At 34.8% G+C, this 13493-nt stretch overlaps 3 protein-coding genes across 5 annotated transcripts in view; all 3 read left to right on the forward strand.

The window, feature by feature from the left end:
- Window positions 1–253: 253 nt before the first annotated feature.
- LOC115243559 (40S ribosomal protein S5) lies at window positions 254–2805 on the forward strand. 3 transcript variants are annotated; one of them, XM_029820670.1, is made up of 4 exons: window positions 302–445; window positions 1372–1408; window positions 1886–2218; window positions 2472–2805. In XM_029820670.1, the coding sequence occupies exons 2-4, from the start codon at window positions 1379–1381 to the stop codon at window positions 2754–2756; spliced, it is 648 nt and encodes a 215-aa protein (XP_029676530.1). In that variant the 5' UTR covers window positions 302–445; window positions 1372–1378; the 3' UTR covers window positions 2757–2805. The 3 variants fall into 3 exon arrangements, with proteins under 3 accessions (XP_029676529.1, XP_029676528.1, XP_029676530.1); XM_029820669.1 differs by lacking the exon at window positions 1372–1408 and having other exon boundaries at window positions 254–332; window positions 1849–2218; XM_029820668.1 differs by lacking the exon at window positions 1372–1408 and having other exon boundaries at window positions 264–445; window positions 1849–2218.
- Window positions 2806–3301: 496 nt separating this feature from the next.
- On the forward strand, window positions 3302–4183 carry LOC115243641 (NADH dehydrogenase [ubiquinone] 1 alpha subcomplex subunit 5). The gene is made up of 3 exons (XM_029820783.1): window positions 3302–3451; window positions 3610–3771; window positions 3853–4183. The coding sequence occupies exons 1-3, from the start codon at window positions 3431–3433 to the stop codon at window positions 4024–4026; spliced, it is 357 nt and encodes a 118-aa protein (XP_029676643.1). The 5' UTR covers window positions 3302–3430; the 3' UTR covers window positions 4027–4183.
- Window positions 4184–5829: 1646 nt separating this feature from the next.
- LOC115243650 (DNA mismatch repair protein Msh3-like) overlaps window positions 5830–13493 on the forward strand; it is a 76750-nt gene continuing 69086 nt past the window's right edge. Inside the window, exon 1 of the mRNA XM_029820792.1 lies at window positions 5830–6802. The gene's annotated coding sequence lies outside the window, so the exon portion shown is untranslated. The remainder of the gene's footprint in view (window positions 6803–13493) is intronic.

The following is a 13493-nucleotide window of genomic DNA, read 5'->3' on the forward strand; positions in this document are numbered from 1 at the left end:
ACTTGATTTTGAATGTAGAAATTATTACTGTGCGGCTACAAAAGGAAAACTGGTACTCTATAGTCAAATCAGCAATCATACACTTTCCAAGTATTTATTCGTATCACTATTACTTTGATCTCAGAGATTCGTATTATTCACGTTATATTCACGCGCACGAATATTGAAAGTACGAAATATATCGTTACGGCGTATCGTTTCGACGTACTCTCGTCTCTACGCGTGAACGTTGACGTTGACTAACGTATTCGAAATCCGGCAAGCATGGGTAGATGGCGCGCGTGATGTTATGGCCTTTTCCTGTTCACGCCTGCACAGACGAAGACGTGAACGTAAGTCGTAGAATAAGAATTGCCGTTACGCCGGGAGAGTTTCGTGCCAAGGAAGTGCAAGTCGGCGTTGTCGAGTGATTGGAAGCAGCCAGGAATCGTGAGTGATTGTGCAGGTGCGAAAACACGTGCGGGATTTCGCGCTAAAAATGTACGCGGCACGTGTGACCGCGTGGCCACATGTGTCTTACCAATTTCGTTCCCGTCAGACTTTCATTGAGAAATTTAAGCTAGAACGTATTATCTCGCCTACGATCGACTTGCCACGACACGAAAATCATATCGTGCCATATCTATCGCTATTTTAGTATTATACCGGCGCTTAATCTCAAACAAAGCAACCACTCGCTCTCAAAAATATAAATACATATCTTAATGATACTTTCTTAATAAGCGGATTATCAATATATTTTATTTAGATTATCTTTATTATTTACCAAAAATCTCTATTTTTGTTACATTAAATGTCCTGAGATGTATTTGTATACATTAATTTTTGTATTTGCGATGAACATATTTTCTCATAATATTCTATAATATAAGCTGTGCTGTATTATGCATTGTACCTGAAAAAACCAGGAAATTTTTCTGGAATTTTATTGAGACTCAGGGGATTTTTAGAGAAATTCTCTCTTTGTTAATTTTGCTCTGATATTGTAACCAGTCGGCAATCTGTCGATAAGCCAAGTTGTGTATGAATTATGTGTTTAAAATATATATACTCTGTTTATATAGTACATATTTTTTATTGTAATTTTTAGTGATAAAAAATAAAAATGTTTATCTTACGAAAGTTAGTCAGTTTTTTCAGTACATTTGCAAATCCAGCACTTGAAGCTTGAATGGCTGTGTTTTTCCTTTGTATAAGTGAAAAGCATAAAAAAACACAATAACTAATTTTATTTTAGAAAATTGCACAATCTTTGAAATATTTATTCTCTTCATCTGGAATTTTGAATTTGAAATATCTGGAAGATCAGGGAATTTTTTTACAAGATTTTGAGTAGAGAGACATTCTGGAGAAAGTATTTTTGTTTTACAGATAAACAATGGATGACAAAGAAGCATTCGACGATATGGTGGTGGAACCAGTCGGCAATCTGTCGATAAGCCAAGTTGTGTATGAATTATGTGTTTAAAATATATATCCTCTGTTTATATATTTAATATCTTAACAAAATATTGAACATATAGTACATATTTTTTATTGTAATTTTTAGTGATGAAAAATAAAGATGTTATGCAAGTTAAAAATGTTTATCTTACGAAAGTTATTCAGTTTTTTCAGTACATTTGCAAATCCAGCACTTGAAGCTTGAATGGCTGTGTTTTTCCTTTGTATAAGTGAAAAGCATAAAAAAACACAATAACTAATTTTATTTTAGAAAATTGCACAATCTTTGAAATATTTATTCTCTTCATCTGGAATTTTGAATTTGAAATATCTGGAAGATCAGGGAATTTTTTTACAAGATTTTGAGTAGAGAGACATTCTGGAGAAAGTATTTTTGTTTTACAGATAAACAATGGATGACAAAGAAGCATTCGACGATATGGTGGTGGCAACCACAAATACATTACCAGTAGCCATGCCGGCCGAACTACCCGAGATCAAATTGTTCGGACGCTGGAATTGCGACGATGTACAAGTAAATGACATGTCTCTACAGGATTACATCGCCGTCAAAGAGAAGAATGCAAAGTACCTTCCACATTCAGCNCGTTATGCAGCAAAACGTTTCCGAAAAGCTCAGTGTCCGATTGTGGAACGTCTTACAAACTCTCTCATGATGCATGGCAGAAACAACGGAAAGAAATTAATGGCTGTGCGAATTGTTAAACATGCCTTTGAAATCATTCACCTTCTCACTGGCGAGAACCCTTTGCAAGTGAGTTGAATAATTACATATTTAAAGTTTGCTTATATACATTTGATATTTTTTTATATGAATAATTCTGTATATATAATTCTATATATGTTTTAAAATTTGATTTGAAATTTTATTATATAAAAAATTTGTTTTTCTTACTTTTTTACCATTTTCTTGTTCTTCATTTTATAAAAAAAATTCATATTTACAGTTATTTTATATAATACTACTGAATAATATCATACATCAAATTGGAATACTTGTGTTTTAGGTTCTTGTCACAGCCATTATCAACTCTGGGCCAAGGGAAGACTCTACGCGTATTGGACGCGCTGGTACTGTAAGGAGACAAGCTGTGGACGTATCTCCGTTACGTCGCGTTAATCAAGCCATTTGGTTGCTATGTACTGGCGCGAGAGAAGCCGCATTCCGCAACATCAAAACGATTGGCGAATGTTTAGCCGATGAACTTATCAATGCCGCTAAAGGTTCATCGAATTCTTACGCGATTAAGAAGAAGGACGAATTGGAGCGCGTTGCCAAGTCGAATCGATAAACATAACTTTCTATATGCGGAAAAAATAAATAAACGTTCTATCTTTAAATTACTCGCTTTTTTATTTTATGATAACAAATTTGAGAAAATCCCTTTAATTTTCGATGTTGACTGTTGAAGGCTTGACACATCATCATATTAAGCCTCGAACTAAACTTCTTTAGGTTAGAGTTAAAATTAGACAATAAAAATAGCCCTTGGAAGAACAATTATATAGTTCAGTTTTTCATCATAATTTGGAAATGATTATTAAAGATTTATTGTTTAATTAAGTAACTTATAAACAGACTTTTGCTATTTATTTTAAATTTATTTTGATTTCTTTAATATTGTTTTCGCAATTCCATAGATTTGAGAAAGTAAATTGCATAATCATAGATTTTTTAAATTTATGTCATGTTAAAATATTCATATATAAAGTACAAATAAACTTTTATTTAAAAATTGCAAAGAGAATTTTTTAAATAGGAAAAATTATCGTTTTTTTATGAAAAATAACATAAATGTTCTTTAAATTATGAATGTCACTACAATAGTGCACAGCCTTCTTTCTTAGATGGCGCTGAGTGTACGATTAACGACAATCAGTTGATATTCTGAGGTTAGGAAACTGATGGTGCGTATGAAAAGGGAGATCTCTAAAATACGTAAAGTGTTAGGTAATATCTCTGATAATGGCAAGTGCGATCAAAAAGGTAATTTATCTATAAACTCAATAATGAATATGATTAGAATTTTATCTGTCATATAACTTGAATTTATACCATATTTAACGATATCCTGATATATATAACTGTTACAAAATTAGTTTAGTAGTTTATTTTTTATTAATATTATTGTTTTTTGTTTGCAGTCTACGCATCTAAAGGGATTGGCTGTTTGCGCAAAGCCTCATTTAGAATTAACTCCATTGTACAATAGAATTTTGCGAGTGTTAGAGAAGTTTCCCAAGGATTATGCTTATCGGAAAGAGACGGAGAAGCTTGTCAGAAATAGATTGAAGATCGTGAAAGAGGTGATGCTAGTGCTCATTAAAGTAACAACAATCATTCTTAAGTAACATAATATATTGTTGTTGATTAATCATATTTTGCAGACTGTCGATATACAAGCTATAGAAGACAAGGTAGGCTGTGGACAAGTAGAGGAACTTATAATACAAGCAAAGAATGAGATTTCACTGGCAGAAAAGATGTTAGTGTGGAAACCATGGGAAAAATTAATGCAAGATGCACCACCCAACCAGTGGATATGGCCACCACATAAGTAATTTAACAATTTTTGTTATAGATGCTTGTATATAGTGTGTGAAATTACAAATGAAATATAGATTGTCCATTATTCAGTGTAATATTTCATCCAATGAATATTCTATAACTTGAAAAATATGCAAAATTGTATAATAGAATACATATAACTATAACTAGTGTTTATAATTGGATTTCCCTCTCAATCCTGTATAGAAAAAATAGATGATTATTTAAAAAAATATAATTTTAATAAAAAAGAGCACTCAGCAAGAAAAATAAATAAAGATAAATAGATAAATTCCTGAAATGTTTTTTATTTTGAATTATAAGACGTGGATATAATATTGTTCAAGGAAATTGCAATATCTCACGTAATACGTTTGAATTCGCGCATTTTTTATTATGTTTATTTTTTATTACACATACTGTGAAATTTCGTTGCATTTAAATTTTAAATGATTGCAATTACTTATTTATCATAACTTCGTTTCTTTTGAAAATTCAATATTTTGAGCTTTGTGCGTGTCAATGCGTTGCTTTTTTTGTTTATTGATTCATTATCGCGTAAAGGTATGTTCGTTCGACACAATATACGATGCAATACAATGAATATAATAAACATCTTTTTTTTTTTGCGTAAGTTTATATAATCATAAGACTTATGGCATTTATTTATTTGCTTTATGATTTATTTATGAGTTACTTTCATAATTCCGATTGAATTAGAATGAAAAACGAGGATCAACGGTAATGCAATAAAATGTAATAATTTTCCGATTTAGCAAAGCAATTCAGGCTACACAACGCCAGATGACGCAGCCTTGTTGTAACAGCGTCTTCACGCGTTAATATCCAGCGTGATTATTGATGATTACACATGAATGTAATGCGCGATTATAATCCTTTAATTAACGAACATATAAAACTAATTATGAATTAAATATAAATTTTATAAGCTTTCGCAAATTTTTCGAAAAATTCATGATATTAGCTATCTTTGTCAAGTATAATTGAGATTTGAATTGGCTCTTTAATTTAAAAACTAAATTGTTATCAATTTATTTTTTATTTCAATTTTCAGATTTTATACTTCAGTATCAGTATCTTATTGCCGATAATATTTGAATCTTGCTCCTCGCTTTTTTTATTCTTATATTTGTACGTCTGCCCTAATAATCGCTGAATCGGCTGTTTCTCTTTTCGTATCGCGGTGGTCCATCCGAATCGTTTCCCGTCGTTTGGACCGATCGTGATTGAGTCCGGCTAAGTGCACCGACAAAAAAACGGGGCACGGGGTGCCCGGGGCACAGTAATTTCATGATCGTCCATCGAAATCTGAAGCGGACAATCTTCTTGTCTGGGTAGTGCACGTTTTGCGCGAAACCACATGCGTTCTCGTACCGTATTGTTATCTCAATACGTGCGACGTACGATTTATACTATATATATATATATTTTTTTTTTCTTTGTTATTATTAAAATATCTATCAAAGAACGGAAAGATATTGCTGCGAAATATATCAATTGCAATTGAAAAATAAGGTAAAATAGACAATTATGTATATGGACTGGATAATGGGTTAATTTTGGTAGGTAAAAAATGACATTAAATGAAAAAGGAGCAAAGATTTATTCATTTCCTTTTTATTTAATATATGCAAAGATGGGATAAAAATTTCAAAATTAAAGATTTGTGTATTAAATATATATGTGTGTGTATATATATATTAGTATCAAATATTGAATATTTTCTTTTTTTAATTTATATATTTTTATTTTCAGCATAGCTAATACAATTGTCATTATATATAACAATATATAGATGAACATGCACTATTTAAAACAATTTCTAGTTTTTTTTTTATAACGCCATCTTCATATTACGTGGCTAAAAATCGACAGGTCATTAGCTAATTGGCTAATATTGCATTGGTTTGTCCTAATTGGTCAAGTCCTAATGTACGATACGCAATCTAAATTTTCAATGTTCTATGTTCTATAATACGCCGCGGACTTCAAGCGCGGCAGTCTAGTTCGAATCTTCTTCGGGGCGCGACGTGACCGCCATTTATCAGTCTCATTTCTCGCGGAAGAGAGTCGTCCTTGCATTTCCCTTGAAAAGCCACGGCGCGGAAGACTCGCGGGGACCCTCAGGGAGGAAGAGGGTAAGCGAGTACAGAGGGAGAAGAGCGAAATGGAAAAAGATGTACCGTTCTCCGACGCAGGTAAACGAGCGGCACGGCGCATGGCACTATTCCCCATCCCCGCCCCGCGCCGGCGCGCCGGGGCGTCCCTAGATTCTATGTCGCGGTGAGCGCGCGCGACTCGCACTCGCTCGCGAGACGCCGAGGCGGCACAAGTGTAGCGGTAACGGTTTGTCACGTATTCGCGCACTCTGCCCTTCGCCGTCACCCGTCTCCCCCTTCCTTTCCTTTCCCTTCCTTTCTATCGTGCGATGTAAACACGCGGCCGGAGTTCGACAGGTGTCTGCGAACGTGCGCGTGGCATTCGAATCCAAAAAAAAAAAATTAACGTCGCGTTCGGTAATCGACAAGTGATCGTGACAGTGTATACGACATCCGTCGTTCGTTGCCCGTCTATCGTTCGTTCGAGAGAGCGCGAACAAAGTGCATTATTATTATATACTGTTCTACTCTACCGAACGGTGCGCACCGCACAGTGATCTCCCGTGCCAGTCGCCGACCTGGGTTCGCGGATTCGATTGTGTCGAGATTGAGGAGAGGAAAAGAAAGACAGCGGCGTCGTGGGAAAGGGAGCAACGCCGCGGATTTATCGGTGAGTGTCGATTTTGCGTTTTAACCATCAGGGATGCTCGATCGGCCAAGCGTTCGATGTATCGAAGCAGACTTCACACGAAAAAATCTAAACCCTTTCAGTCTCGAGAGAAAGAGAGACAGAGAGAGAGAGAATTATATCCTATAAAATATTTCTTGTAATAGAATAACTATTCATATAGAAAGAAAGACAGCTTGGAATGCAGCAATTGAGAGCATCGACGGATTTGCGATGACAACATATTGATGTTTACGTTTGCTTCTCTCTTTTAATGTTTATATACGTTTGTCTCTTTCTCTCTTTCTCTCTCTCTCGCGTGGCAGTTTCGGCTGATCGAATTACGAAAATATATACAAATATATAAAGGTACATTACTTTATGCTTAATTTTAATTTAATTCCGAACACTAAGCTTCTTTCGAATAAAGATAACATTAAGAACTATATTACGCGAAATGGAATTTGTTATAGATTTTGTTGTTCAAATTTAAACATATGTATCAAGCATCTTTTTGTCGATTTTGATTTATTCATTTCATATATCGGTGAACACAACATACGATCATCAGAAACTGATGATAACTGATATTTTCTTTATAAAAATCATTGCATTTCGATCTGAGATGTATGTTGATGCGTAGATAATCATGTTTCTAGATAGTGAAAGGATTAAAGAACTTTAAAGCTCGGAATTTAAATTATGCGCGTGTCGTTCACGGCCGCGAGTATGCATGAGTAATGCGCATTGAAATAACGCGACATGTAATTATCACGCTATGCCATATACGCATGGCATTTAACTGGAATAATGCAAATAGACAAATTATCAGCTATATTCGTGCGCGTGTCAAGATAAACTTCGTCATAGTAATTTATTTGCAACACAGTGAACGCGAGAATTTTAATCGCTATTCTGATATTTATTAATATGCCATACAATTAAAATAAAAAGAACGTTTCTCTATTTATTTGTATATATAATGTACAGTATAACGCACGAGTGTGACGATTCTTTTAATTTTAAATATTCTTTTACAAATTTTATCAATATCTTGACATTTTTAACGAGAAGAAATGTATTCTGCAAATTTCTAAAAAAAATCTAGCTATAAAATATATGATTGATTGACCCCTTTTTTCCTAAAAAAATATCGTGTAAAATTGCTTATAATGAGATTTATCTTTTTTTGAAAGAAAATATTCTTTATTGAAGAACTTAATGCAACAGCGGCCTAACTAATATTTTTTTACGAATTTGAGAAAATTAATCATAGAGAGTTACAAAAATTAAATTTAGATTTAATATATACATTCGATGTTGCATTGGAGAAATTTGATTGATTCTTTTAATCATAATTAGAGTAAAAAAATAGAACGTTGAATGTTCAATTTTGACGGTATTACGTATTCACACGTGAACACGTGCACGTTGACATGGCGGACTCACACGAAAAAATCTAAACCCTTTCAGTCTCGAGAGAGAGAGAGAGAGAGAGAGAATTATATCCTATAAAATATTTCTTGTAATAGAATAACTATTCATATAGAAAGAAAGACAGCTTGGAATGCAGCAATTGAGAGCATCGACGGATTTGCGATGACAACATATTGATGTTTACGTTTGCTTCTCTCTTTTAATGTTTATATACGTTTGTCTCTTTCTCTCTTTCTCTCTCTCTCGCGTGGCAGTTTCGGCTGATCGAATTACGAAAATATATACAAATATATAAAGGTACATTACTTTATGCTTAATTTTAATTTAATTCCGAACACTAAGCTTCTTTCGAATAAAGATAACATTAAGAACTATATTACGCGAAATGGAATTTGTTATAGATTTTGTTGTTCAAATTTAAACATATGTATCAAGCATCTTTTTGTCGATTTTGATTTATTCATTTCATATATCGGTGAACACAACATACGATCATCAGAAACTGATGATAACTGATATTTTCTTTATAAAAATCATTGCATTTCGATCTGAGATGTATGTTGATGCGTAGATAATCATGTTTCTAGATAGTGAAAGGATTAAAGAACTTTAAAGCTCGGAATTTAAATTATGCGCGTGTCGTTCACGGCCGCGAGTATGCATGAGTAATGCGCATTGAAATAACGCGACATGTAATTATCACGCTATGCCATATACGCATGGCATTTAACTGGAATAATGCAAATAGACAAATTATCAGCTATATTCGTGCGCGTGTCAAGATAAACTTCGTCATAGTAATTTATTTGCAACACAGTGAACGCGAGAATTTTAATCGCTATTCTGATATTTATTAATATGCCATACAATTAAAATAAAAAGAACGTTTCTCTATTTATTTGTATATATAATGTACAGTATAACGCACGAGTGTGACGATTCTTTTAATTTTAAATATTCTTTTACAAATTTTATCAATATCTTGACATTTTTAACGAGAAGAAATGTATTCTGCAAATTTCTAAAAAAAATCTAGCTATAAAATATATGATTGATTGACCCCTTTTTTCCTAAAAAAATATCGTGTAAAATTGCTTATAATGAGATTTATCTTTTTTTGAAAGAAAATATTCTTTATTGAAGAACTTAATGCAACAGCGGCCTAACTAATATTTTTTTACGAATTTGAGAAAATTAATCATAGAGAGTTACAAAAATTAAATTTAGATTTAATATATACATTCGATGTTGCATTGGAGAAATTTGATTGATTCTTTTAATCATAATTAGAGTAAAAAAATAGAACGTTGAATGTTCAATTTTGACGGTATTACGTATTCACACGTGAACACGTGCACGTTGACATGGCGGACGGATTGCACGCCCTATTTCCATTCGTATCTTCACTACATGTGGCGTCATGCACGTGTTTCGTATTTGTGTAGAAACAGGTGATAGCTACAAACATCGCCTCGAATTCACCATGATTAGTTTTCGACTATCTAGCGTGACGTTGACCTGCTTTCGAAACATTAATCTGCGATATGTTTTCACATAGTTAATTAGGTTAATATTGTATTTATCTGAGAAATATCAGAACTGTTAAATTAGTCGATCAGGATTATTAAATTAGATTCTATATTATGTTTTAGAATATTATTTCTATTGCTCATTGTCAGATAAAACAGCTTCTTTTAAATATCGAATATAGGATGTATCATCTTAAGTTTTTAAATTGTTCGAAAAAAGTAGATGAAAAAAGGACAGAGAAATGAACATAAAGAGAGCTTCTTATCCGTTTTCCACAATTCGCTACCACCGATCGTTCGCGACGCTATAAATCTCGAAACGCGATCGGCGGTTCATCATGCACGCTTTTAGTTATGGCCTCGCTCGTTATACGCACATGCGTGCACGGTGATATCGCGTGCGTGTCTGTGTGCGTGCGTGCAAAGTTACGGAATGCGCTGGGAATTTTCATTGCGCGTGATCGGGATTTTTCATGGCTGTGTCGGTAGCCGCATCGCCGAGGTGAAAATAGTTATTTACCTATAATAATTCCCCTCCGCGGGTGATCAACCTCCGCGAGAGATGGTTATTGCGACCGTCCTGCGTTATGGGAATGCGCGCCTGATTATCGTCGTGATTTACGGGCTTTAAAACGTGGGAAAGCCGTCGCTTTTTGCGCTACGTTCTAAATTTTTATCCATCTAGGCTAATGATCGTTTTACAGCTCCGAAATCATCGAAAAAAGATATATATATATATATATTCGCGTTCGTGGTACGCGGATGCGGACAGAGTTATTTCTGGGGATCTAATAAACGTTTTTCTCGCAACTTATCTTAAAGAAGCGTAATTAATTTTAATGATGGAATTAATTTCTATAAATCATTAGTCACACACACATACACAATTTATTGTATCTCTCTGTGTAGTTGTTTCGCAGCGCAACTACAGGCGCAGATTGCGGCGGATATTTCTAGATAAAAAGAATGCGGCGGACGATATTCTAAGACAATGCCGACGGAGACGAGCGCATCTTTCCGCTTGCAACCAAACACAATACGCGATTTTTACGAGCGCGCGGCGAAGGAGACGTTATATAGCTTTCGCGGTATATAACCGAACATGCCAGGAGCAGCCGGACGGACAGCTGAAAAATTTCGCACGACTATATTCTCGTACGAGATTCTCTCATGCCCGACGACAGCGCGGCTCGCCTATAAATGTCGCATTCTACCGCGACTTACTGCGTTTCGCGATGTTGTTTCCTCCGTTCGCCGCATTCCGCGAATTTTCCACTTCGCATTTATTACATATCCGCGGAGATTGTGATAAATTAAGTCTGAAGTTCTTCTGTCTCATTATCAGTCAATGATCTTATTTTATGACCGGTAGTTTCTTGAATAATTTTTTTTTTAGATGATTTATAGAGAGAGAGTTTCTCTATTATATATCATGAAGTATATGATGATATATCTCGTAGTATTTATCTCTTAAGCATTTTAAAAAGTTAGAGAATCTTTGAGAAAGCTTTAATTCATTTATACTTTTGATTGAAGGAACCGAGGAAAAATATTTAAATATTGTAATAAATAAAAAATATATTTAAATATTTAAAAACATTAAATATTAAAATATTATATTAAGTGATAAATAATTTTGTTACTTAATATACAACAGTAAGATAACTTCCTCTGCTTTAAATCGACCGATCATTTGGTGAAACCGTGCCGCGGAAACGATGCGCGGATCTGCGATATCTCCGGACTGACGTAGTATATCGCGGAAAGGGTAGCCCCTCCGCAATGGTAGAACGTTAACATGCCGTGACGTTGCCCCGTTAGAATACTCGGCGGCCTCTACCATCGGGTCCCGTGCGCCGATCGTGAACTTTATTTACACTCTCTCGTGCCGAATCCGCATCTCGTCCTCCGTATCTCCGCTAGTCGGTCGCAGATGATAGCCATCTTTTTCACAACGTTACGGTACTCCCCGTGCACCGAAATTCTTATTCTTCCCGAAAATCCATTATCCGCGCTCGCGCTGTCCTTCTTCACATCACGTCTAATTTAACAGATTAACGCGTCATAATTCGTGCGAATGTTTTGTGGACCTTTATGAATATTCTCATTTTATGTGTACGGCCGTTGTATTTTATTAATCGTGCGTGCATTACATCACGTGTATGGAGGAAAGAACGTTATTTTCATTATTCATCATCTTAGAACGATGAGCGTTTCGGTCGTTTCTTTGCAAAATTATATAATTTCTCATTTTATTCGAAAGCGCTAATTATTCCTGATAATCAAAGCTTGAGAGATATAAATTTAGATAGCATGAATATAATAAATCAATCGAATGAGATAAGAGCGCTTCGTGAATTCACCGCGTTTATAAATATCGGTTAGCGTCAGAATTTTTTAATCAGACACGCGAGAAACATAACTGTACACAGAAATGGAACTGTAGAACAACCTAAAATACCGCATAGCGGTTCTACAATAAAGTCAGAGGTTGAAGGTGAGAATCGAATAACCGTCGAGAATAAAGTGTATTGGGCGATCAGGATTGCTCGAGAGAGAGCCGAATGATGATCGCTGTAGGTTGGAATTCTCGATGAAAGGATCTGAATCTGAATGGATAGCTGAATAGTAAATGCGAATAAGGTGTCGCGCGTAAAATATTACGGTTGAATAAATGGCGATCTGCCGCGCTTTCATCATTTAATTTTTTTGCATACCAACGACGAAAAGCTGGATTACACATTCAAGATGACATCTCAAAGATCACCTGCGACCGCATATTATACGGCATCAAGGGTTTGATTGATGATGCCGATTGCGATCGATCGATCTTATTTATCGCGCTGATTTCGACATAACTTAGATATTGCTTTGGAGAAAGAGCTTTAATCTTTAAGATCTCTCTTATGTAATAACCCATGCTATTATGTCATTGAAATGCTGATTTAATATCAATAGTTTGTGTATTACAAATTAAAAGATAAAAAGCAATATACTCTACATTATATAATAAATTCTTGCAATTTTATAATATATAAATTATCGCTGTTTTTATCTTAAAAATATTTCTGGGAGAAAGAGAGTTTGTACGATAAAAAATGCGCTGTCTATTAACATTAAAACACATGAAGGATTAATCAATTTATCCGCGCGAAGCGATGCATATTAATTAATACATAGCTATCAAGACGAGAGGTCAGAGTCTCATTCGAATGGCATGACTTCGCATTCCAGGCTCTCACCTTTTGGATTTTGTGGGTCAAGCAGATTTCAGGTTAATGATTATTGCTTCCGAAAGGTAATCGATACATCTCCATGATGGATGACTGAATTAAAATGAGATGAAAGCAACCTTTTCGAGATCGAACGCTTTTATTCTAAATATAATCCCGTACAATATCACCGAATTTCGATTTCAGAAGATAAGAGTATCTTAATTTAATATCTTAGCGATATCAATCTATGTAGACGAGAGGATTGAATCGAAAATTGAATTTGCTACGACTCGATTTTAATTTTTAAATCCAAATCCTCTATTGCGATTCTCCCATAGCCGCTATTGTTCTAGCAAAGCAATATCGCGTCTTCGCAAAATCTTCATCTGGTTTGACTCGCCGGTAACCTTGATACGCGGAAACGAGACCTTGGCGTGTGCAGGCCGCTATAAAGTCTTACCTAATGTTAAGCGGTCCGGGGAGATAAGGACCGCGCGAATGGCGAACGCGATA

Source organism: Formica exsecta, unplaced genomic scaffold (genome assembly GCF_003651465.1).
Source record: "Formica exsecta isolate Colony F162 unplaced genomic scaffold, ASM365146v1 scaffold72, whole genome shotgun sequence".
NCBI classification, from domain to species: domain Eukaryota; kingdom Metazoa; phylum Arthropoda; class Insecta; order Hymenoptera; family Formicidae; genus Formica; species Formica exsecta.